Raw genomic sequence first — 26,261 nt, forward strand, 5'->3', positions numbered from 1 at the left:
TTGAGACATAATTATTTCAGTATACTGTATACTTTTTGCAACAATTTTAAATTGGCGGGAAATACTGCTCTGAGATAAAATAAAAACTCTTTTTAAGTATTCTACACAGTTTATTTTTTCTATTACAAAATAATTATTAAGCTTGAACAAAACTGCAGTGAAAGTGAAATATCTCAATCTCTACGCAATATCTCAGATACTGTTCTGCTCAAATGTGGCTTTCCAGATGCTCTGATATAGCTACACACAACATTGCAGCAAAATCTGAAAAAGTTTGACTCATTGCATGAACTGAGGTGAAATGACCCTTTGCCAGTTGACTTTTAAAAAGTTGAATAAAAAAACCCGCACACACAAATTGATTACTCAGCGCTCATGATACAAACTTTTAAATAAATACATGGCAAACCATCAACTTTGTCCATTTGTCAAAATTCAGGAAGTAGAGCATGAAGACAAAAAAAAGCAGGAGCTCTGTGTTCAGTATCCTTCATGCAGTGTTCTCATGGCGCTCTCATACTTTCATACAACCACCGCTTGTATCGTTTCCTCTATGTTGATCATCTCTTCCTCCAACTCCACTTCCACCTGAGGGTGGGTCACCTGGTGCTCGTCCATATCGCTGGAGGACACACGCACCATCTGGATCTGCAAGCCGGCCTGCTTTAGTCTCTCCACGTCCTCCTGGCACATTTCGGCGACGCCTCCGTCCTCCACCACGACCGTGGTCGTCTCTTCCATTTCTATCACCTCGATTGGGTTCACAGTCACATTCTCCACCTGCATGCCATCCTCCAGCAGCACCGTTTCTGTGGCCTCGATGTTCTGCGTGGTGATGGTGAGCGCCGCCGTTGCGGCGCTGTCGGTGAGGACTAGTTCTTCGCTCGACTTTTCGTCATCGATAGAGTGAACGTCTTTGAGGTGGCTCTTCAGCTCTTGCGGGTTAGTGAACCACAAGTCGCACATGGTGCAGTGGTTGGGCTTGTCTCCAGTGTGGCTCACGAGATGGTCTTTGAACTGGTCCCAGCTATTGAACACACTGCTGCATACCTAGCAATCAAGGAAAGCATCTTAAACAGGGAAAGTCAACCTTTAACATTTCTTGCCAATATGCTGTATGTGACCTCACTAGTCTAAACATGACATTCTGATTAATATTACATTTGTGGAATAAGAGTTGTGAAGCAAAATCCAGTCATTTATAGCCATCTCAGTGGCGGCCATTTTGCCACTTGCTGCCGACTGAAGACGACGACATCAATGTGGCTCAGGTAACAACCAATCACAGCTCAGCTTCAGAAAACAGGTGAGCTGTGATTGGTCGTTGCCTGAGCCTTGAGCAACATTGATGTCATCTTCAGTCGACAGCAGGTGGCAAAATGGCCGCCCCGAGACAGATAGAAACAGCTGTATTTTGCTGCTTGACTCATATTTCACTAACACAATATTAACCAGAATATCATATTTAGATCAATTTGGCTGCATAGACCATATTGTCCAAAAAAAAAAGAAAAAAGTTTGACTTTCTTTTCTTTTTTTTACCCTTGAGGACTATTTAGCCAGAGCCGCTCATATATGGTATCTCTATTTTAGATTGTACCTGGCATTCATAGAGTTTCTTGCGTCCTTTCTTGGCTCCAGCCCCGTTCTGACAGGCCGCCATATGGCACTTCAGCGTGCTGTTCCTCGCAAAACGTTCATGACAGTCAGGACACTCGTATGGTTTCTCACCTACAGATTACACACAGAAAAAAGGAAAGCACGATGGTCCATCGAACATGATTTTATAAAACACCAAACTATACACAACCCGTTTCTGTCTTACCAGTATGCTTTCGCAGGTGCTCCTTAAAGTGTCCAAAGTGGTCAAAGTGCTTCTTACAGTACTCGCAAATGTGAACTCTCTTTGGAGTTTTCTGGTTCTGGGCCTGCTCCTCTGCATCGAAGTGGAATGTGCCCAAGTGCTGAATCAAGGCGCCCTCCCGCGTGTAAGCTTTGCCGCAGTGGATGCACACGTGCGGCTTCTTCAGCAGACCGATATGCGTTTTCATGTGCTGCTTGAGGTGGTAGTACAACTTGAAGGTTCGGTCACAATTGTTACAGCGGAACGCGTTGTCCACTTGAGAAATCTGGACCTCCACCACCTCCACGTTCTCCAGCACCTTGGAGGCAGTCACCGTTTCTTCCTGATACTGGACTTCCTGTATAAAAAAATAATAATAAAAAAAAACATACCGCAGAACATGTTAATAAACTCTCAGGTAAAATATAGAGAAGACAAACGCATAACCGATGCCCGCCATTTTCAGACTCTCCTTTACCCTGCCATGTGAAAAACATGTAAAAGACTAAATACATCCCTGGGAGTGAATGTCTGCATTCTTAAAAGAAAGGGGGGTAGTCGTCCATATCTTCAACAAAATCCCCATGGCTCAAGCAGACGTTGTGTACAAAGGCACACCTGAGTGCAAAATGCAACCTTGACCTCCCGAAAGCTCGACGTACCTCTTCTATGTCTCCTTTCTTGACGATCTCTAGTGAAGGTTCCCCTTGCTGATACTTGCTGGTGATGTCTGCAAGCAGAGCCAACGCGGAGTCGTTTGATTGGGCGTTCTTCGCAGCATCCACCACCTCCTCCAGCCCAGAGTCCTCCACCTCGATTGCACCGTCTGCCATCATCTCTATCTCCACCTGGGAGAACATACACAAGCCAAGAAATTTCACAACAATTCAGCGCTTGAAGATATTTTTCACAACAGTGGTATCATCTGTGACAACACCAAAAACAAAATACGAACCGGTGCTCCTTCCACTGTGGGTAGGGCTTCTGTGATGACACAAGACGTCTCAGCAATCTTTCTCTTTTTATTGTTGCTCTTTGGCATGATTGAAGGAGAGTCATTTATCCTGCGAGAAGACATGCATTGTATAGACTGATAGAGTAGCCAGTTCTTGCTCAAATTTTAACAACATGTACAATGTTTTAAAGAATTTCCATTCAAAAAAAGAATGGCTATTGTAACCTAACTTTAATTTATATAAATTAATACTATTGTGATAATGAAATACGTAGCCTCAGCCACTGCTTGAGGAAATACGGTAATTCTTATGGCCTAATAAAATGCCTTTCAAACACCAACAAGAGGACAAGTTAATTTCAAGCAAGTCTCACTTTTTGGTGAGTGCCTTGATAGCTTCCTGCATCTGGAGGTATTCGGCAGCCTTCCAGACATCGAAGGCTTCTTCTTTTCCCGCAATGGCTAACGTGGCCGTGTACGTGAACTCCATCAGTTGCCGGAACGCCATGTTACTCACTCCTGTATGACAACGATAAAGAAGCAGTGGTGGTTAAGGTTTAGGAATAGAACTTAATACCAGAATTTTATCATTCACAACCTCGGCTAACCTATTTCCTCCAATCGCCTCCAATTAAACACTCCACTACAAACAGACGCAAGAGACATTTGCAATGAGTTACCAGAAAGCGTACCTTCAATCTCCACCATGGGTTCTTGGGTAAAATCCTGGAAGAATTTGTGAAAAAACTGACTGCAGGCTGCCAGCACTGCCTTATGTGCTCGGAACTGGTGCCCTGTGAAAGGAAAGACAATTGTTTAGGTAGGACATCCCAGCAGTACAAGAAAATAGACTTGAATCACACGGCATTTTTCAAGAGTGTTCCGCTTGTAGAATGCCTCCTTTGTGCATCTCATAAGGCAGCAAACGCTGCCTCTGCTGGACAGGGTTGAACATTGCACCATAATGGGTTTATTTTCATTAATTCAGTTAATTTATTAATTCGTTTTCTACATTTGTTGAAATATTTAACAAAAAATGTACAAAATGTAAAAAAAAATTGCATCTTTATTATTTTTTTAAACAGTAATTCATGTCAATAAAATGTTGAAGTACTTTTTAGTTTCTTTAGCTTTAGTACAGACTAGTCTTTAAAATCATGATTATAATCCAAATTAGATAATATTACATAAATACAATGATCAAGATTGAACAATATTTAAAAAATACAATGTGTATCCTTTAACAAATACTGTCTGTACCATATGTACATAAAAATCGTACACATATATCAATAAATGTAAAAATAAATCTGATTGAGACAATATCTCAGAAAGTGGCACTTGGGCATGCCGTGCAATTGCAGCCATAAAGGAAGTTGTGTACTGTATGTACGATCCACCTACCGTCTACAATCAAAGTGATATCTGTGAACTGGTCCAACTGTCGCTGTTCGTTCAGTTTGTCCATCATGACTTTGTAGTGAGCCGGGAACTCACTGTCTCCCATGACTTCATCCGCCATTATTCATCTGATTCTGTCCTATGAGTAAAAAACAAAACAAAGACAAAACTCACATTCATGCGTGAGAACAAGTAACATATACATTTGACTCAATATGAACATCACATTACCTCAACAGCAATGTACTAAAGTCTAGGGACCACCACTAGTCTTCCTGTTCAATGGAAATTAATCATAAAAATCGACCTTTTAAGTTACGTGTGCACAGTTAGGTTTCTGGAGTACCTGCCCAAGCATAAAGCGTGTACCCAAACCGCCAAATAAATATTTTGTCAGCTGCCTATTTTGAAAATGTTTCTGTGAGGGAGCCGCATATCCTCAGATTAACCCACGGTGTCTTCATTTGCCATCTGGACAAAAAGGGGTTCACATCTCCTGTTATCAAGAGAGTCTCCTGAAATCTATACAAAGGTGTGAAAAAGTAAGATATTTTCGCTTTTAGAAGATTATGGCATCAATGGAACAATCCATAATTGAGTCTTTTTCTGAAGACACGGATATCTGAATTATTATTTCCCGCAAAGTTGTATCACAATTACTGCCATACTGATCACTTTAAATGGTGCGACGATTATCTGCATCATATGCACTGCATATCTGTCATTGTATCATAATTATTGCAAAACTGGTCCCGTTCTTTCTTGATGACCATCTGCATCATTCGCACAGCTGTCACTGGTCAGTACAACAGCACTAACTGTACCATTACATTACGTAAAGACTCACTGTACTTATGTGTTACTGCAGCAATGTAGCTCATACTGCCTGAAGTAAATTCCTTGTCTGTTTATATATACACTGGCATACATTACAGATGATTCTGATTTTTAACTTCCTACTCCTTGCTTTGTCACAACGGGCTTGTTGCCTCTTTTAAACTGAGAATGAAGATGTGACGTGAAAACAGATTCGAATTGTGAGAGAGTTGTCAACCATGGTGGCAAATCACTGGCGACAACAATTATTTATTGAGATTTTAAGGACTTGTAAGATGGAAAACAGGGACCCCGCCAAGATGGAGGAGACCCAAGGAGCCTTAAGGACCCTTGGTGCAACAAATTCGGAGAAGCAGGATATTCCCCATCCATGGTCTTATTTAGGTTCGAGGAGAATGTGTTGAGAACCACCTGCTTCTAGCGTTCAACATTTTCCGTCACACACATTGAGGTAAGGTTCAGTTATCGTATCATGAGCACTATGCACCCTATTTTGTGTGGATTTTTTTTTTTTTGGTACGAGTAGTACCTTTGCCACCTCAACTACAAGCTCAATTTGCATTTAAAAATAAAAAAGGTCAAGCGGAAGGCAATGAGGGCCTTTATGACTAACAGGTCGTACAGTAGTAAAGTTGCTGTTTAGTTAATAACAAAAAACAACGGACTAAGTTTAAAATGAACTTATTCTTAACACGTGCACATTGACTATTAAGACAAGACGGATTCATTGTGGCCCAAATGAGATACGATGCCACATATTTCATACCAGCATGCTAGCATTACTGCTAGTTTACTTCCATATTAGCACGCCCAGATACAAAACAACAAGCTGGATCCAAGTGACGTTCTCACTTTAAAACAATCCCGAAAATTGACTTACCTGTGTCAAATACGTCTATGAAATCATCACTGTCACTGAACATGGTCAAAATGACCAAAGAGCTCCACCTGAGTGTTGCCGATAACATTAACGGGCCCCTTAGCATGCTCGCCATTTCGCGTTGACAATCAACATTACGTCATCAAACCGCGCATTAAAATACACTTTTTCCCGGACACATTTTCCGATTCCGACCGCCACGGGTCACAACACGCGACAAAAGGCCTCGCTTAGCATACCTCGAGGTCGTTTATGGCGCTTTGGAGAGTTCTTTATCGGTGATCATTCCTTCGACGCATAAAGCGCTGTCTGCTTGTCTGGCTTGCTCCGAAAGGGCGGTCGTTGGACACAAAGGCCTCAGATTCCCAGAAGCCTTTGCGGTCTTAAAGGATGCCTCGTTGCTTGGCGACAGACTTGTTTCGTTCACGATTCCGAAGGACTTGTTCGATATTACCTTACCTCACTTTCATCCGTGATTTAGGATTTTAGTTTAGAATTATTTTTAAATCTAAAAACAAGTTATTGTCATTACTAGTGTAAGATAGCAACAACAACACAATCACAGGTCTGTCTGCGGCGGCAGAGGAAGCTACTATTTCAATTAAACGCATCTTTTTCCATGGACAGCAAAGGGTCATTTTCTGCATTGAAGTGCAGTAACTAAGTAAGTCTTTAAATGATAGAGAAGAATAGATAACAAACTGTATTAGTGGTTTGTAGCAAGATGCCTCACAGTTCTATATTTGGTTCTTGCTCCCTTCCTATGTGGAGTTAACATGTTTTCCCTATGCATACGTAGGTAGCTCCAGCTACACATTCACAAAAAAAGAGCATGTTAGGTTCTTTAATAACAGGGTGCCATTTATTTAACCTGTGCCCTGTGACTCTATTACGACATGGGGTTTGAACATGTGCTTAAACATGTGCTGGGTGCAAGGAAAACTCAAGACTAACAAAACATTTAGTGTCAGAAAACTTGGTTGCAGTTGCAGGTCAAACGTCTTCCGAAAGACAAATGCGTGGCAAAAATAAATAAATGGTTAAGAACAAAACACTGGACTATTTTGAAGAGTCCTGATATAAACATTAGTGGAATCTGGAGCCAAAATCGCAGTCTTAAACATGTAGCCATTGTCTGTAATAGTATCACCTTTACCCTCACAAGGCGATAGTGAATAATATATATACATACACTTGGACATCAGAGCTAAAATATTTTTTTTACTGAAAAAAGGGAAGGAAAAAAAGCACAAAAGAAAAAAAAACTTGGACTTTAAAGCTACAAATAGGTCCCTGATGTTCTTCTTTTAAATCAAAGCCCTGTGCCTCTCAAGATACCGATAGAGGTGAAGGTCTAGTGTCGAACAATGGCCGCAGTTGTGCAAAATTTAATGCTTGGCAGGTCGATGTGCCCTGCGTGGTGCCAAACTCTGCCAATGAGTTACGTTGACTTTCGGCAATCATCTAGTTCTGGCTGGATCACGTCTTGCACTGCTGCATCTTTTTTATTCTCGTTAGGCACATCTGTTTTATGATTTAGATAAACTCAAATACAACTTGTATGCAAATAAAATTATGCAACGCATAGTTTTACTCCAATTGTCCTTTTTTTATAGGTCATCTTTAATCAGTTACAGTGGGTCCACCTTTGTGATGTTACACAAGACTTCAGCAAATCCTAATGTGATGATTTCAAAGCAGGGAAATTATTTTCAAGTTAAAACAACTCTTAATTGTGCAAGTCCACCACTGAGGTCTTAGCATGATCGCATATCGTGAAGAAGCAGTCATCAAGAATGTCAATTTTCACTTGCTGACGCGTTCCTTCAAGTTAATCTTTGTTTTTTGTTGGGAAAAAAATGGCTAGAACACGGCTCTGATCTTTGACCTCAGTCGAGCCCCCACCCCCGCCCCCACCCCACCCCTTTATCAGCATGATCTGATGCACTTAACACGACAGCTCAGACTTTGAGCCTTTTTGGAGATGGAGCTGTAAAGGCCCTTGAATGCAACTTTTTTCCTTTTTGCATAAAAGTGAGCAAATAAAAACCTTTGCACTCCTTATGTTAACTATTACATTGCTTTTAATATCAACTTTTCTATAGAAATTCACCAATAATTCCACAAGTTGAAGAGTTGAGTCTGCCTGTCTTTATATGGACTTTGCAAAAAAAATCTGGCCACAGACCAGAGATCCACCCTCTGTTCTTTCCCAGCTCTCCTCTCCCAAAGTGTTGCACAACTTGTTTTTATGCCTCCATGCCTATTAGAAAAGTATTAAAGTATTTGTTATGAAATTGAAAAGCAAATGCATGCACTGTCTCAAGCGTATCCAGTACCAACATTTACTTGTCTTTAAATCATTTGTCGGTCTGCCACAGATGACTAATAATTTCTAATCTAAAAAAATGCTTACACTTAAGGGATGTGACTTATGACTTATAAGGTCAATAAAAAAAAAGTTTCACCATCAGCAAAAAAAAGAAGATCAGATTGACCTTTGTTCTGCTTTTGGCCAGACAAAAACAAGCAGAGTATAAAAGGAGGGGGAGCGGGTGAAGGGCATACTTGTTTTTGTACAAGCGGTTGCTGCAACTCGACGCTGTGCAGAGGAAAAGCTTCCCACAAACAGGTATATGACATTTTAAATTACATTCACAGCTTTGCGTGAGAGTTTTATTGCCACATGTGAAATCCTTTTTTTGGACAGTTGGCATTTGGAGACTTCATGATTGTCTACATTGTGCTCATTATTTGCATAGAAGTAACATAAAAAATGTATTGTTTGCTGAAATTATTCTGTTGACTGTAAAAGGAGTTGCACTTTTGCATCACATTACTGAGGTTCAGTGTTCGAATCTCTTGAGTGGGGGCTTGCATGTTATCCCAATGTTTTTTTCTGTGTACTCGGGCTTGTGCCTGCATTCCAGCATGCATAAGCACGCAAACTCCACCGAAGAAGAAGGTGAACTCAAAGTTTCAAGGCAACAAACTTTTAATAACATTTCAACAAATTGTTTTGTAACAAAGAACTTGCTTGCTTTGTTGTGCTAACTAAAATTCTTGCCATGTCAATATTTTAAAGTTGTTTTGGTCTAGAAAATTCAAGATGGATTTCTTTTTTTTTTTTTTTTACAGTTAAATCTTATAATTTCTTCAATGACAATGAATTAAATCGCAAATACATACATAATCAATGTAACTCACTATAAATCCTTTAAAGGATAACTCAACACAAAATCAACTTTTTTTTTGCTGATAAACTTTATAAACTGGTGTCTACAAATGCTGTCTACATGTCCTGGTCATTACTTTGACATTTTAGTGCACTTTTGTTGAAAGCTTGCATTTGGGGCAAAAAGCGTGTGTTTGGCGCCATCTTCAGGTAACACACTGGTATAAACTCAATTTGGCCGTTTGTCCTCTCATTACATGAGACGATACATACTACGTCACTTGTTCAACATGACGTGCTCACCACCACCACCCACAGGCTCGTTCTCGTACACGCCCCCTTAAATGGCTTCTTCTGTCAATCACAGCCAGACCATGCCCAACCCTCTCCGCATTCGCAACACAACAGGAAGTCAGACTCTTGCTCCACCCCTCACTAAGATTTGAAATTGGCACTCAAAGGGGGTGTGTCCCGGAGGACCGTTGGGTGAACACACGGTTTTTGCCCCAAATTTAAGCTTTCAACAAACATGCACTAAAATGTCAAAGTAATGACCAGGACATGTAGACAGCATTTGTAGACACCAGTTTATACAGTTTATCAGCAACAACAACAAAAGTTGTTTTGGTGTTGAGTTATCCTTTAAAGATGTTCAATCCCACTTTTTTTTTAATATCAGTATGATTACTTAACTCTTGAGTAGTCACCAATACAAAGAACAGATACTACTAGTACTTTTGATATGTTAATTTTCCTATTAACTCATTCGCTGCAATTGATGGCTATAGACGTAAAAAAAATAATAATATATATTTCTATTAGTTTAACATTTTTCCACTTTTGTTAACAAGAGTATGAAAACAAAAATAAATAAATTTAGAACAGATATAAAATTTGTGATTAATCACGAGTTAACTAGTGAAGTCATGTGATTAATTACGAAAAAATGTAATCGCCTGACGCCCCTAATTTTTATTAATCTTTTGTTCTTTTTTAAAAGTAATTTTAATTATTATTTTTAATTTTTAATCTTTTCTTCAAAAAAAAGAAGAAAATATAAAAAATTAAGGGCGTCAGGCGATTACATTTTTTAATCATAATTAATCGCATGACTTCACTATTTAACTCACAATTCATCACAAATTTTATATCTGTTCTAAATGTACAATAAAAAAAATTCTAGGTTTTCATTCTCTTGTTAACAAAAGTGGGAAAAAATGTTAAACTAATAGAAATAGTTCAAAACGAATTTTTGACGTCTGTAGCCGTCAATGGCAGTGAATGAGTTAAAAATGAATGACATATACCGGTAACTTTCAAGAAAGATCTACTGTATATATCCCAATATAAAAAAAAAAAATTTAAGTTGCATGACTATCTAATTTCTAGTTCTTGATATAAAATGGCCACAAAAGTTTGTCAGATACTTCGCGAGTACCGATACCTTGAAATAAGGCCACGTATCTACCCCGATACCAAAACCTGGTATTGGTTCTGGCCCATCCCCAAAATGGTTTCAATCAAATATTATAATTGTATTTATTTCTTTTTGTAAAATTTACTCCCCCCCAACTTATTTCTAGGTGGAATTTATGTGTGCACCATAATTTGCGCCCCATGCCGTAAAAATACTCTAATTACATCTTACGCTAAGTGACATCTTATCTGTGGTGTTCTGTTTCTCCCCCAGCAGATAGGGGGAGGCGAGGAGGCACAGAAGGCATGTGGGTGAGCCTCAGCCTGCTCCTCGCTCTCTGCCTGCTCCAGGGGGGCGGGGCGCAGAGCGAGGGGGGCGACGGGCCACGCTGTCAGCCGCCGCCCCATTGGAAGATCGGGACGGAGGAACCCATGAGGGCGGCGATGGGCCGGGTGACGGTGGTGGCCCTTTTTCAGGCCAGCTGACATTTCTGTTTGGTGCAGGCATCCAGGTAAGTATGCAAATGAGTTACAAACTAACCCTAATCCTATCATTCATACATTCTTATTTTCTCTCTCTCTCTCGCTCTCTCTCTCTCTCTCTCTCTCTCTCTCTCTCTCTCTCTCTCTCTCTCTCTCTCTCTCTCTCTCTCTCTCTCTCTCTCTCTCTCTCTCTGCCTCTTGTAGAATGGATAGCCTGCGCCAGCAGATGGAGAGTCAAGGTTTGAGAGATGTGACCTACATGGTGGTCAACCATCAGGGGTATCAAGCGCAACAGCTGCACGGCTTGCTGGAGCAGAAGTTGTCGGCGAACATCGCGCTTTACAAACAAGAAGAGCAACAACCGGATGTGTGGCAATTGCTGAACGGGGTCAAGGATGACTTTTTCCTTTATGACAGGTTCGTGGAACCAATTCTCGCTAAAATAGAAACAAAAATGACGAAAATGAGCAATTAACTCATTCACTGCCATTGACGGCTTTAGACGTCAAAAATTTATTTGAACTATTTCTATTAGTTAAAAAAAAAATCCCCACTTTTGTTAACAAGAGTATGAAAACCTCAATTTTTTTATTGTATTAGAATGGATATAACATTTGTGATTAATCGTGAGTTAACTCGTGAAGTCATGCGATTAATTACGATTACAAATTTTAATCGCCTGATGCCTATAATTTTTAAATAATATTTTCTTTAAAAAAAAAGTATTTTAATTTTTAATAATCTTTTTAAATAAAAAAATAAAAGATTATTAAAAATAATTTTCAATCGTAATTAATCGCATGACTTCACTAGTTAACTTACGATTAATCGCTAATTTTATATCTGTTCAAAATATACAACAACAAAAAATCTGGGCTTTCATACTCTTGTTAACAAAAATGGAAAAAAAATGTTAAACTAATAGAAATAGTTAAAATATTTTTTTCCCGTCTATTACTGTCAATGGCAGTGAATGAGTTAATTGGTGTCAAGGAAGTACAGTATGTTAAAGTGATATACCTGGACTGTGAAACTAACATCTTTCTATGCTGGGGAGGAATAATATTTAGCCTTGATGGTTAGACGTTACGGAACTCAAATCTGTAAGCCTTTTATTTGTATGGGTAATTTTGTTATTAGTTTTAAAATATTTTGTAATCTTAGATTGTGGACATCATAAACATTTTTAGAGGAGGTGTCAATTAGTTTTCGTTTTACCGATAGATTGTGGCGCGGTGAGACAAATTTGGGTTAGGCCTCTATTTTAGGAATGAAACTTTTTATATACACACAGTCTTGTATTGGTTAACATAACTCTTAGCCCTTTTTTTTCTTTTTCTTTTACCTGTTTACCAACAGATGTGGACGCCTTACTCGGAAGATTTCATATCCGTATTCCATCGTTGGCCAGGGCTACATCGAGGGTGCCATCAAGGACACCTACTGCAAGCGCTTATGTGGCACTTGCACATATGAGGTATTATTATTATTAGTAGTAGTAGTAGTAGTAGTAGTAGTATACCATACAGCACAAACGTGGCAACACAGTGATATGATGTGATTCAAGTACAATCAATTTTCAAGTGGACAAATTGGACTCAGTTTGATTCCATATGGTCAGGCCATAGTTCTCCAAATGGCAAACCGTTCAAGTGCATCAGGTTCACCTCAAATTTGACTAAATCACTTACAGGTGTGCTTAAATGCTTCTTTATTTAATTTTTTTTCATAAATACAATTTAAACAACACACAAAAGCAGTTATACATTCACCACAAAAGGCAGCAACAACATAATCTCATCATCAATAAACTCAACAGTTCATGATTAAAAAAAAAAAAGCTTCTCTTCTCAGAAGCTGTTTGATGACGTCACCACCTCTCACAGTGACACACCCCCTTTCAAATCTGCAGCTAGCGAGTGCCACATGCACAAACACATGGGGCAGACAGGTGGAATCACGGTGAAAGGTTAAGAAAAAGAGTGTACATTATAGTTATAACATAACATTAATCCAAGGGCTATAACGTTCCAACAATAATGTTAATGCTAGCTAATGCTGGCTAACTTACTAGCTCATAGCATGGAGCCATAGTAGCTGTAATTGTGTGTGAAGTTGTTTTTCATCAAAAAGATGAGAGAAAAGTTTATGTCAACTAGTTTTAGATCCAAAATGTTCAACATAATCTGCTGACAAAAAATACAGGGGTTCAATTATTGTCCTCAGACCAAAACTAGATTAATCAAATTATGTTTTCTTGGTCTAAAATAAAGACTAAAATGCTAGATTTATAGGTGACTAAAAATGGACTAAATAAAAACGGGACGAGGTTGACAAACTATAATCAAAATTAACAAGCATGATTGAAACTGCTGCGATTGGCTGGCAACCAGTTCAGGGTGTACCCCGCCTACTGCCCGAAGTCAGCTGGGATAGGCTCCAGCAACCCCCGCGACCCCTGTGAGGACAAGAGGTACAGAAAATGGATGGATGGATGGATGATTGAAACTGGACTAAAACTGAGACAAAATTAAAAAAAAATGGCGGATAAAATAAACATTACACTGATTTCACATGTTAACTTGTTTGACAAAAATACAGGGGTTCAATTATTGTCCTCAGACCAAAACTAGATTAATCAAATTATGTTTTCTTGGTCTAAAATAAAGACTAAAATGCTAGATTTATAGGTGACTAAAAATGGACTAAATAAAAACGGGACGAGGTTGACAAACTATAATCAAAATTAACAAGCATGATTGAAACTGGACTAAAACTGAGACAAAATTAAAAAAAATGGCGGATAAAATAAACAGTACACTGATTTCACATGTTAACTTGTTTGACATGAATTTTCCACAGAGTGCTGAAATCCCACCTGAGTGTCAAGTAAATACAGAAGCGCGTCCCGATGCTCCCCCGACAGTTGCCGCTGAACCTGAACATCACGGTCAACACCATCACGAGCATCACCACCATCACGGGCATCACGGGCATCACCACCACCAGCATCATCATCATCATCCTCATGTGCACCACGGTCATGACCCCAGTATGGGTCATCACCATGGAAACCACGAGGTGCAAAGTCACGACAGTTTAGGGCAGCAGGATAGTCAGGGGCACTACCACGTGGCGCCCCAGGAGGCGCAGGGGGCGCCGGTGATGCAGCAGCCGTGAGCACCCGTGATGTCGAGGTGAAAATCCAACCACGGCTGACGTTGGCCCGCCGGTTCCGACAGTAACGTCGCTACCGCGGCCAGCTGATGCTGACACTGACGGAGGCTGTTCGGCGAGGCGGGCGAGCCGAGCCTGTGACGCTGTCAGGAGGCGCTACCCGCCACATGACAGTGACACGGGCATGGCGAGGCCAATCACGTCAGCGAGACCTGACAGTGACGCTCGCACCGGGCCGTCTGACAGCCGCTTCAGCCGGATCAGTGAGCCTGACCCCCGGGGGTCGTGAGCTGAGAATGAGGCCATCTGTAAAGCTGGCCGTGATGTCATTCTCGGATAGGAACATCAAGCTCACGTCAGAGAGGCCGCCATGTTGTTGAATGACCCTTTCCCCCTTTTTGGACCCTTTCATCTTTTATGAAACCAGGCGCACAAACTATGCTCTAGTGGCGTCTGGGTGAAGTCAGGATGGCAGGGATGGGGGATGAGTTGTTAAGGAACATGGTCAGAACAGTTTTTTACTCAATCTTTATTTAGCCAAAGCACATATTTTGTTGGAAAAATCTCACCGCAACACCATCAAACAAAAATCTAAAAGTACATATTTACCCGTATCCTTCATTCATTTAATAACTCCCCTATTCACTGTTTTTGTGCTTTTTATGAAACGCCCGAAGATGCTACAAGTAGGACTGATTTTCTGAAAGTATGGTTACTTTTCTATTAGACAGGGCTTTGGTGTTTTAGAAAGGGCAAAAAATAACAATTGGCCAATCTTTCCGTGATTTATATTGAATAGGACCCCCCCCCCCCCCCCCCCCCTCTCTTTCCCCATCGACAACTCTCTTTCGTTGGCTAAAGTTAGCATCTCAAAGTGCCACGTTAACATACTTCCTTGGCACCAAGACGCCACAAGATAGCGCCAAAGCATTCTCTAACAGTAGGACTACTTTTCTTAAAGTAGTTTTGAATGCCCGCAGTCCGACCTAAGTGTATATAGTCTTGGAGGTAGAGGTTATCTTTAAGGGAGCTTGGCATGAGAAGCTAATCTTTGGATGACATAGCTTGAATACACTGGCCTACTAAGGGACATTAATTACAAAGTTAAGCACAATACTAATTCAGTTTTGCATGCACATATTTTTCTTCTTCCTTTTTACTACAGTAGATTTACTTGCAAATTGCACACATCTAAACAAACTTAAACAACTCTGCTGTCACAGAGAGTCGGAAATGGAGCATGAATGACTTTTGTAATACACGCTGCGCTTAATGATGGTTTCTGTGGGAAGGTGAAATGTCACCCAGAAATCTGATGGCCACGCAGAGGAATGTATTGTAAAGTCACTTTGTGAATTGTACAGTATGTGAAAGGACAGTGCAATAAACTTTGTTTGGATCGCTTCTTTTGTGTTTGCGCCTTTTGAATTAAGATGGCAACATGAATTGTTCCAATATATTTGAGCTGACATTAAACAATTTCTTAACAAAAAGTATTGACATTTTCAATCTTGTTTAAAAATAATCGATCACAAAAAGTACTGGCATGGAAACAAATATAACATTTAAACAATTTTTTTGGTCCACATATTCTTTTAACCTGTGATGAACAACATTAAATCAATCAATCAATCAATAAATAAATAAATAAATGCTCCTCCTAGATGTGTCCAGAAGATGACGACAAAGCTCCATAACGGAGACACAATCATATAATCTGCTCAAATTAAATGTCTAAGGATCTGTAAATTCTTTATGGCTTTACTAAAGTGCTTCATTAGGTACACTTAAGCACTATTTAATGAGATTGTTAAATTAATGATTGTTTTGTTTGAACATATTTGCACCCCCCCCCCCACACACACACACACACACACACAAACACACAATAGACTAGTTCTAAAAATCTACACCATGACAAACTCTAAAAAACAGAATGATAGTTTTTCTCCATATGTTTGACACATTTCTTGAAACTGAGATAACATTTCAAAAATACCATGGATAAATCTCAAAACCACCTTATAATTGGTGCCAACTGAATGGCATTTCTCATTGCTATAATCAAATTGCCAATGTTCATTTCTCAATTGCCTTAGTGGATCTGTGCAAATGGTTGTGCCCACATTTGGCACATTTTTCAAATTAGTAGATCTTTCTGATCTAACTGGATTTAGGTATAATTTTAGTTATTAGTTTTTCATAAATATACAGAATTCAGCTCACACTTTCTTTTGTCGCCCTCTAATGTGTAAGTAACTTTGTGTGAATAAAAAGTGTTTCGTTGACTGCGAGTGGAGTATGTCAAACCGCAAACTTTGAAAATTGTTCTTGTAGTTTATGAAAGTTAACTAAGGGACATTCCTTCTGACTGAGTCTCCACACAAATAAATATGATTATTGCTTAGCAGTGTAAGATGTGCTGATTTAACACAAACAACACTAATCAATTGAGTGGTTAGTAAAAGTAATGCCTTGGTCTTAAGTGATTTTTCTTTTCTTTTTTATACTCATGAAGCAAAGAATATCCACATTTGTTATGATTCAAATTCTTGGTACTGCTTTCCTGCCACCACAACATAATACCGTACAATACATATCAGCCAAATATCACTGTTGTTTACATTTATTTCCTCCACATCTTAATAGCATTAGGCTATGTATTGTACTGTTTAAACTGTATCTGTATAGTCTTGTATATTTAATTATTTTGCTGTTATATTGTTTGAGCTGCTAAAGCAAGCCATTGTTAGGCGGATTCCAATTTTATTTTAGTAAATGTGTTGTTATGGTAGTACGTCACCACGCCACACGGTGGCGCCTCTTTAATTTGTTATCTCAATAGGTCACTTGTCCTTCTCTGACCTTTTCACTACATTTTTTTTGCCATGGACAGTTTATTATTTTGGCTGCCAAATAAACAAGCACCTTTGGAAATCGACGAGTCTTTGCTGCTTTTGCTAGCCTATTATCCATCAACACATATCCATGGTTAGGTAACGGTACCTCATTAGCTACCTACCTCAACCGAGCAGCAGATAGCAAGATAATGAGCAATTATTTGAAAGAAGAGGTTGATGTTTCCTGTCAAAATAAACATAAACCGAATTACATGTGTATTTACCATATAAGTTCGTTAGCTTAATGCTAACTCATAGAATGGCATCATAGAAAGGCTAATGAAATTAGCATTAATGTTGGGGTAGTTAGTAATGTAACCGAGCAGTACCTTATGTAGACAAAACTACTCACAGATTTATTCTTTATAGCCTACTTATTTTATGGTTTTAGTCATTTCAGAAGTGACAAGTTGCTTTCACGCATCAAAGTGCACCAGCTTCAGTTTGGAGCCGTGCATCTGAATGTCCTGTCAGAGACTGTATGTCCTAAAAGGTCAACAAGCAGGCGGAGGCGATGAGTTAGGCCGAGGTGCTTTGTCTACGTGGGCGTAATTGAACTGAAGATCCAATACAAGGGGGAGAGTGACTTATGGCTAATTACCCGCAATGTCCTGTGAGTGGCGGTCAGTGTGATTCAATCAGGCCCCATACAGAGCAGCGGTACACAGCCTCCGTCTTAATTGGCCAATAAGCTTTCTTCAGGGGTCTGCGGCTCCCCTCCTCCATCTTCTTCATCACCGCTTGGGCCTGGAAGTGAGAGTGAAGCACACACACACAACATGTGAACTCATTCAGTGTGTCTCTACGTGGATCGCAAACAAGCCTGTATTCGCACACACACTGTACATAGACACACAAGGTGAAAGGTGCTGATCCTGCGATTAGCGCAAAAAGAACATAATAGAAACGCACGCACGCACGCACATTTTTGTACACAAACAATAGAAATAGAAGCACACACACGGTGAACGAGAGAGTCAAGCAATTTGTGCACTTAAACATACACATACCTGGGGTGAAAGGTCATCCTGCCATTTTGTGCACTCAAACAATACACGCACACCGCACACATATTATTCTACTGGGCAACAGGGTAGTTATAAAATAGCCTTATAGTCCCATAGTTGAGTAAATTGTAATAAAAAAAAAAATCCAATCCATCTCCGCACAAAAAAAAAAGTGGATTTTTTTTTTTTGCGCAGCCTACCTGTTTTACTTACCACGTGTACTCGGCAGTCAGATTAACTGCAAAATTGTGTTCACATTATTTTAGTGCGACCAAACGTCCTGCTTTTACCGGCACAGTCACGATATCTGCATTCTGAACTAACACCGAGACAAAGAAAAAAGACCAGCACAGCTACATGTGGCATATTTACGTTTATTGTGTCGTAAGCTTATCAATCACAAATACAACACACCGACAAGACTTTAACTAAGAAAAACATATCACATCGTTGAAGGCCAACATTGTTCTTAGCTTTCAATTAAACAGCAACTTGAAACAAGCTACAATGGTACCTTGACTTATGAGTGTCTCAACTTACAATATGGTAAAAATAATGGCTTTACAAATGAGCTTTTTCCTAACCATGTCTATTCTATCCTCCCTGAGCGTACTGTGTGCAGTTTGGCAGCTAATGTAGCCTACACTTCTTTCAAAAAGAGGTGCGCTTGCTTCAGGCTGTTTATAGCCACTCCCAGTTTACTGTAAAACTAAACATAAAACAAGGACAATAACACATTGTGTATTTATTTAACTAAAGAAAAAAAAAAATTCTCACGGAAGCATGCTAGCTTGATGCTAAACACCCACAGGCCGGCTAACAATATTAGCATTGATATTGCAGTAATTATAAACCTTGAAACAACTGCTAAACACAAATGTTTTCAAACACCTACTGTACAGAGAATATAATACTCACAATTTTTTAAAATTTGCAAATAATGACTCCTATTTGGCCAAGTCGTGCGCACACTTTTTGGAGCAACATATCCATTGAATTTAAGCCAAAAAAATCATTGAGTTACAATCTTGGTTACACAACAATTTAACTTGTAAGTCAAGATACCACTGAACTTGGACGAACGTTGCTGGGCTTGAACCCGCATGGCGTAGTCGTCTGATGATGTCATTAAACAACAACTAAAAATTTAGGCCCGCCCCAAATGGCGCAACACGTGATCAAGACCAAGCTGGGGCCCAAAAGTATCGATCAGCAGGAAAAAGGGGGGGTATAATAGAACCCAAGAAAAGCGCGATATTGATACAATCACGTAACAAATTGTGACATAAAATACTATCTGGGAGAAGTGAGTTCCAGGTGTTGAATTTCACAACCCCCTGCCCAAAGATTCCCTTCCACACATAATCCATACATCATCTATGCAAATTAAGTACATACATCACAGTATTATGATTCCATCAATCTGGTAGTGTAAAATTCCTTGTATAAACGCAAACTCTGTACTGAAGCTTATTGAGAATAAAGGTTCCTCACTGTCTTTAAAAAAAACAAAAAAACAAGACTAAACTATAGTCAGTCTGAATGTTAAACATTTTATGATGAACATGTTCCAATGAGAATGTAGTAGGAAAATGGAAAAGCCAAACAAGAATGAATAGAACAAAAAGCTCATCCCTACATAAACAAATTAAAAAATAAAATTCATATGGTGGAAATGACTGTAAAATTCTTTATAGACACCGTAAAATAATTTCACTGAATACTGAATACCATTTCTTATATAATCCTACTAAATTCTTGTGAGAAATTAGTTTATTCATTTTTTAAGTAGTCTATTAATCAATAATACAATTTAAACTAAAATGTGCTGGCAATTTGATCAAACAAATTTAAAGTTCTTTCATCAAAACAATACTATTATAACTTTCTAAAACTTAATTCAAAGTAAACCTGGTAATGTTTTTCCTGCTTCCTATTTTTTATTTAACTGTGACTACAACTTTATATACTCCGTTGTGCAACATACTAATATACAAATGTTCTTTATATTTCATAAACCAAGTTAACATTTATAAAAATTACGTACCGGTACTCAAAGAAAATAAATTCCAATGACAGTAAAAACATTTATTTTAGACACTGAATGGCTACATTTGGCAGAATTTAGTATTTCAGGAAATGTTTAGCAAAAAAAATAAAAATAAAAATAAATAAATAAAATAATCGTTTATGTCAGCTTTAAAATGTCCTAATGAAATCCTAACAAATTCTCAATGTTGTCAACATGGAAACCACAGTTTCTTATTGTAGCCTCAGAAGACACATGACATGTACAGTAAATGATATTTTTAAAACAAAATAAGCTTGATGTACCACCAAAAGCATATTACTAGAGCAAACTAGTTGCTATGGCACAAGGAAGAAACATTTATTTTCCATTATTATTCCATGTGGGAACTTGGTAGCTCCAATTCTGTACTGTACATGAACCACAACAAAAAAACACATGCAACTTGTTTGACTAGCTGTCTGCGACCCACCCAAAAATAGGTCCTGAGCCTGATCCACTAGTATCGAATGCCATTAAAAACTAAACAAAACCACAACATTTCCCGTAATATATCATTCAGGAAAATATTGAATTAAAATCAAACAAGTGAATGTTACTTTTTGTATAAAATCCTACTAAATTCTCACGAGAACACGCTGTCTGACCAACGTGTACAAAGTGCTTAATCTAAAGTGTCGGTAACATTTAGAAAAAAGTTGCAATTAAAATATGCACTGGGTTAAGAATGAACTCATTGTGAGCTAGCAATGAAACACACAAACGCACACAACGCTTTACATTGACATGCTGCACGGAAAGTTTGAAGAAATGACCTCTCGACTGCTCCTCGCTGATTGCAGTGCATATGTTCCAGTTCGCGCACATTCACAAAAAACTACGCCGAACAGAAGCTCCGGCAAACAGGGGCTTTCCCTGCTGGGAACTTCCTTTCATTTGCGGGGAATCTCCCCCATACAGCGGAAAATTTGTCCTTGTGTTTCTGTTCATTTAAAGATCCAGTTTAACTGGGCTGGCAGTGAATGAGTTAATAGCTCATTGACAGCTATAGACGTCAAAAATTCATTTGAACTATTTCTTATTAGTTTAAACATATTTTTCCATTTTTGTTAACGAGAGTATGAAAACCTAGATTTTTTTATATATATATATTTTTTGTAATTTTTAAGAATCTTTTTTTTAAATATATATAAGGAAAATATTATAAAAAAAAAATAGGGCGTCAGGCCATTAAATTTTTTAATCGTAATTAATCACAGATTTTATATCTGTTCTAATACTATAAAAAAAATCTAGGTTTTCATACTCTTGTTAACAAAAGTGGGAACAAATGTTAAACTAATAGAAATAGTTCAAATGAATTTTTGACGTCTAAAGCCGTCAATGGCAGTGAATGAGTTAAAGAACACACCCCATATTAATGCTATAAATGAACCTTCAACAGATGCAAAAGTACCAAGCAGCAATATATTTGGGATCACTATCACTAAATAAAAATAAATCGAACATATTTTCCTCGTGTTCCCAACAAAATCAAACACAAAGACTATTTTTGTTGGCTAAGCATCATATTCAAATGATGTATGAGTTTGATTCGTCATGTAACGGGCACTTTTGTGAAACATTTTCACAGCTTTTCCATTTGTCACTCACAACCAAGTGGATACAAAAAAATAAAAAATAAAATTCCCTTTTGCTACTTCTGTTACATTTAAATGCATATGTAATTATAGTTGTTTTATGTACTTTATAAATATGTATGCAGACATGCTTTACCGAAACACACCACCGCCCGCCTTTGCAGTTATTTTCTAAATCTTTAAAAATGATTATTATGACACCGGCACGGCGAGCACTTAACACAACCGTGGTAAAAGCGTTTTTGTTAACACTGTGTTTCGTTAGACGCCTTCACATTCTTTTGACTCAATCCATTCGCCATCCCTGAATTATTTGTTATAAACATACATGAAAACAATTCAAATAACATTATAAGTGTGTAGTAGTTGAGCTGGTATTGGTTGTTAGTGTGTGTGTGTGTGTGTCCATCTGCTACATGAACAGCGAGCTTACAGTTACGGCGTCGAAAAGCGATCCTTCTGTTTTAAAGTACATCTTATGAGATTTCCTGCGAGTCAAATGAATTTGGAAAACTTCTTCCTGTCCATTTCCCTTTGCTCAGCCGCAATGGCAATTTCCTTAGTGTCACTGAACGCCTCGCAGCGGCCTCCTCGAAGGCACCAAAGCTTGTTTTTATCACAGTTATTATGAAGAAATGGGTTGTGCATCTCAAGCCCAATGTTATTCACGCCCTGTCCACATTTGAAAGGTTGCAGCCGTTGACTGGCCCAAGGTGAACGACACATTTCGGCCAAAGGAAGCTGGGTTCGGCATGCGAACAGGCGTGATAGAAAATAGATGATTGGGTGAGTATCATTTCGCTGGAAATTAGGGATGTTTGACCCCTTTTTTTCCCAGAACAAAACCAATATGAGCACTCAACGCTTGAGTAGTCACCGATACCAAGTACCGATACTATTAATACTTTTGATACACAAAATCCCCCCCTGCCCCCCCAAAGACATATAATATTAAATAAAGACCTATATATAGCCCTTAAAATTACATGAAATTAATGGCAATTAAAACAGCCATAAGAGGGCGGCATATAATAGTACGGGCCATCGTCGAGTGAACTGCTACCATGAAATACCTGGTATCGGTACTCGCCCGTCTCTACTCCAAATCATACAAGCTGTTTCACAGGATTATGTGTTGCCGTATTGTTTGTTTCTATCTATAATTTCCATCACAAAAAAAAAAAAATCACACAAAAAAGTCACTAGCTCAAAATGTGGCCATTACAAAAAAATATGTAATGTAGTTTTGCAGCAAAATAAGAAAAATGAGATAGCTTGTTGCTTGGTTTGAGGAGAATATTAATAGTTGTACATCTCCTGTAAGCACACCTTATAAAGTTGTGTCAATTATTTACACTACTTAGTGTAAACAATGGCGGATGCTTCTTCTTCTGCCATCGTCGAGGCAGGGAAATGTTGCTTCTTCTCTCTGCAATGTTAAGACTTCAGCAATTCCCTAAAGTGATTGCTTCTTTAAAAAACGTTTCTCCTCCGTCGTTTGCTTGGAATCAGAACACGAAGCGCATGAAATACATTTTGGCAGAGCGCACGTGAGAAGCGAGAGCACGTTCAAGTCCCCTCGTGGCTCGCTGCGAGTCGATTAGCCTCCAGCAGGAGTCCGCGAACTTCCTGGCGTAAACATGTTGCGTTCAAGGCAAGAGCGCCCCCTGCAGGTCTGGGGTGACGTACCCCACGGGCATGGCGGGCAGGGCTTTGAGCGGGTGCTGCGGCAGGCACGGCGCCGCCGACTGGACGGGAGGCGGGTCGAGCAGGACACTGCGCTGATTGTCCAGCTCCTGTACCACCGTGTAGTCCGCCACGGGGGAAAAGAGCTGCGCCTGGGGGGAGTCAGGAGAGACGTAAGGCGATTGGTAGGCTTCGGCCGGCCGAGGCTCGACGGGCCGGTGGCTCTCGTCGGGCATGGAGCAGTAAGGTGGAGGTATCATCTGTCGGGTGCTGCTCTCGGCGTCCGGGTCTAAAACCAGGAGCTGAAACTGAAGCTCCTTTTGCGTCTTCTCCTCCTCGCAGTCTTTCTTCACCTTCTTTGCGTCTTGGTTCGAGGCCGGGCCACCCTCCTGGGTTCGGAGCTGCTGGCCGGGGGACAGCACAACACCCCCGAAGGGCATGACGTTGCTGACCTGGGCGTAGAAATCCGTGTTGACCCAAGTGTGAGGACCTCCGCTTTGAGGGGGCGCCGGGGGCCCCTCGCAGAGGGAGGTCTCCCTGTCGTCGGGTTGGCCGGGCAGCAGCGTGGACGTGAGCGCGCCGCCGTCTTCGTCGGGACCATTCGGGTCGTAAGGGCGCTCGCTGGCGCCGTCATCATCAGGAAAGCTGATGGGACAGGAGCAGAGAGGCAGGTTTAACAAGTAGGGCTGAACAATTGACAAAAAATTATTTTCATTTTCATTTCATTTTTTTCCCCTCCTCTTAATTTTGCGATTTAATATGCAATCTATTTTTTCTTTTCTTTTAACCGACACAAGCATTCAATTAATCTGTAAACAATAAACGAACAATATCACATTTATGACACATAGAGTAAAAATGTTAGCTAAAGTAAAAACTAATGAACTAAAGAATTGTATTTAATCACTTCAATTACAGTTGATAACTTACTAACCACTTTGACTTTGAATCTTTTAAGCGTTCACTACAATAACTTCACCAAATGGCATAAATCAGTCAGATTACAACAATATTGCAAACAAATCTGTGGCTTTATCACTTCAACTTGTTCACGTTTCATTAAACAATGTTATGTCAACAAGTGGATTGCACTTCCTTAGAACCGAACTTATCTAGACACTATAGAAATAAATACATATATTGTACATATAAGTAAAACAAATAAATGTGATTGACAAACCAATGTTTGTAATTAATTAATTAATTACTTTTTTTCTATTTTTTTTTTTTACAAATTCCAGCCTTTGCAATTTGGAAATTCAATTCTATTACATTACATCACCTTAACGAGCTGTTGCATGGCCGTTTTATTTTTTTTGCTTTATGCTGCAAGCCTAAATCTGAGATAAAAAACTTATAATTTAGACTAGTTTTTTTTCTTGAGAACATTTTATCCTCTGAACATTTTTGTTGATTTTTGTTTTTGTATTGTAATTGATATTGTGATATTTCAACAAAAATCACATGACTTTATTCTCATAATATTAGTTTTAATAATAATAATAATAGAGTATTCCCTGAAAAAGAACTTATAACATTATAACGTTACTTGGTGCAGTGTTTCTCACAATGTGTGTACATGGGCCCCCTCTAGCGGAAAGGATCACGGAAATACATGTTCAAAGTGTTCTCAATGTTACACTGTCTTAAACCTTTTTGTTGTTGTAAAGTACAGTTCAGTAGTATTTAACTTTTAAATTTTTCCATTAAAATGGTTTACATGAAACATTTGCTTTGCTTTTCATGAACACTTGGGCCTAGTATGCTATTGCATTTTAATTTTGGTCATTATAGTGATACTTGGAGAGCCAAGTATTTTTGAGTGTGTTCTTGCTGTAAAACGTTTGCCAATTTTTCCTAAAATTCTACAACTTTGACTGAGGTTTGCCTGGTGGCAGAAATACAAGAAGTACCCGAGGGCGTTGGCGCACCCTGCTCGATGTCTGACAGGCTGAGAGCCCCCCAGGAGCCTCTCGGTGTCCGAGGCCTGATTGTCTTCCTTCTCCCCAGTGTCCGGATCCTTCACATCCACCTCGATGAATTCCACCCAGGGCTCATCTTGGTAAAAGTCTGGTGAGTATGTGGGGCCGCCAACCAGACCTCCGCTGCTCAGCATGAAGTTCAGCTCATCCAGCTTCCCCTTCTGACAATGACAACATAAGGTACACTTGCGAAATCTAACAAGATCCAAGATTTGTTCTTCACAAACAAAACGCTGCGTAATTAACACAGCTTGAGATATTTTACAAAGTGTTTATTATGATAGTTTTGGAGTAATTGCTGCACAATGCTGAACTAGACTATGTGTTTTCATGCCTCAAAATTAAAAGCAGAGCTCAACAAAAGCACTTCTGCTTGCATTAGAATTAATTTTGGTCTATTCTTGTTTTGTTTTTGTTTTTTGCTTTAATAGCAGGCTCAAACAAATAAACAGCGAGTGATGTGGTAAGGGGAAGTGGGCGTTGTGATGAACAATGATCTCAGCATGTCAATATAAAAAAAAAAAAACATTGGTTATACAACATTTTTTATGTTTCATGTTAACTGTGATTAGGGGTTGGAGATCGCAAAGTCCATGTAAAACAAATACAGAGATTTGTTTGTTGGAAATGTGCAAAGACTGAGAACTGTAGTATGTGGTCCTCAGTTGTGGTGCTGTAGAACAGGTGTCAAACTCCTGTCCTGGGTGGCTAGATCTGGCCCGCCACATCATTTCATGTGGTCCATGAAAGCAAATTATGTATATTGACTTCATGTTTCTGGCTAAAATACAGAAATTGGAAATTTTCTTCACTTAAAAAAAAAAAAATGCTATATTGCAAGCATTTTTGT

The 26,261-nt window shown here is 39.2% G+C and overlaps 3 protein-coding genes and 1 long non-coding RNA gene across 8 annotated transcripts in view; 2 read left to right on the forward strand and 2 right to left on the reverse strand.

The window, feature by feature from the left end:
• Positions 1-95: 95 nt before the first annotated feature.
• zbtb35 (zinc finger and BTB domain containing 35) lies at positions 96-6,266 on the reverse strand. Of its 2 annotated transcripts, none has more exons than XM_086076250.1 (9): positions 6,156-6,266; positions 4,203-4,338; positions 3,491-3,592; positions 3,173-3,317; positions 2,799-2,907; positions 2,506-2,691; positions 1,826-2,201; positions 1,601-1,731; positions 96-1,050 (listed from the first exon to the last, which is right to left on the reverse strand). In XM_086076250.1, the coding sequence occupies exons 2-9, from the start codon at positions 4,318-4,320 to the stop codon at positions 523-525; spliced, it is 1,695 nt and encodes a 564-aa protein (XP_085932376.1). In that variant the 5' UTR covers positions 4,321-4,338; positions 6,156-6,266; the 3' UTR covers positions 96-522. The 2 variants fall into 2 exon arrangements, with proteins under 2 accessions (XP_085932376.1, XP_085932378.1); XM_086076252.1 differs by lacking the exon at positions 6,156-6,266 and adding an exon at positions 5,917-6,068.
• A 2,116-nt stretch (positions 6,267-8,382) lies between these two features.
• selenop (selenoprotein P) lies at positions 8,383-15,571 on the forward strand. Of its 2 annotated transcripts, none has more exons than XM_086076287.1 (5): positions 8,383-8,548; positions 10,782-11,019; positions 11,195-11,407; positions 12,350-12,467; positions 13,853-15,571. In XM_086076287.1, exons 2-5 carry the CDS (start codon positions 10,814-10,816, stop codon positions 14,168-14,170), a joined length of 855 nt encoding a protein of 284 aa, XP_085932413.1. In that variant the 5' UTR covers positions 8,383-8,548; positions 10,782-10,813; the 3' UTR covers positions 14,171-15,571. The 2 variants fall into 2 exon arrangements, with proteins under 2 accessions (XP_085932413.1, XP_085932414.1); XM_086076288.1 differs by having other exon boundaries at positions 8,447-8,548; positions 10,785-11,019.
• A 2,861-nt stretch (positions 15,572-18,432) lies between these two features.
• ghra (growth hormone receptor a) overlaps positions 18,433-26,261 on the reverse strand; it is a 36,038-nt gene continuing 28,209 nt past the window's right edge. For 2 of the 3 annotated variants that reach the window (XM_086075475.1, XM_086075474.1), the window contains 2 exons: positions 25,343-25,572; positions 18,433-24,074 (listed from right to left, as the gene is read on the reverse strand). In XM_086075475.1, the coding sequence (XP_085931601.1) occupies positions 23,393-24,074; positions 25,343-25,572 (912 nt within the window). In that variant the 3' untranslated portion in view covers positions 18,433-23,392. The remainder of the gene's footprint in view (positions 24,075-25,342; positions 25,573-26,261) is intronic. The other variant, XM_086075476.1, reaches the window with a different exon arrangement.
• LOC147173674 (uncharacterized) lies at positions 23,565-25,725 on the forward strand. Its single transcript, XR_015094800.1, has 3 exons — positions 23,565-23,682; positions 23,772-24,109; positions 25,440-25,725. It is a non-coding gene; the product is annotated as an uncharacterized LOC147173674 (long non-coding RNA).

The sequence above is a fragment of the Leptonotus elevatus genome, chromosome 5 (assembly GCF_054856555.1).
Source record: "Leptonotus elevatus isolate MCC_2025b chromosome 5, RoL_Lele_1.0, whole genome shotgun sequence".
Classification (NCBI taxonomy): Eukaryota; Metazoa; Chordata; class Actinopteri; order Syngnathiformes; family Syngnathidae; genus Leptonotus; species Leptonotus elevatus.

What these genes read in the sequence shown, in the direction of transcription:
- zbtb35 (XM_086076250.1), bottom strand. Translation starts at nt 4,320, where the DNA reads ATGGCGGATGAAGTCATGGGAGACAGTGAGTTCCCGGCTCACTACAAA. An exon ending in ACCCATGGTGGAGATTGAAG is followed by an intron (nt 3,318 to 3,490) that starts GTACGCTTTCTG and finishes GTTGTCATACAG; the next exon opens with GAGTGAGTAACATGGCGTTC. An exon ending in GCACCTGCGAAAGCATACTG is followed by an intron (nt 1,732 to 1,825) that starts GTAAGACAGAAA and finishes TGTAATCTGTAG; the next exon opens with GTGAGAAACCATACGAGTGT.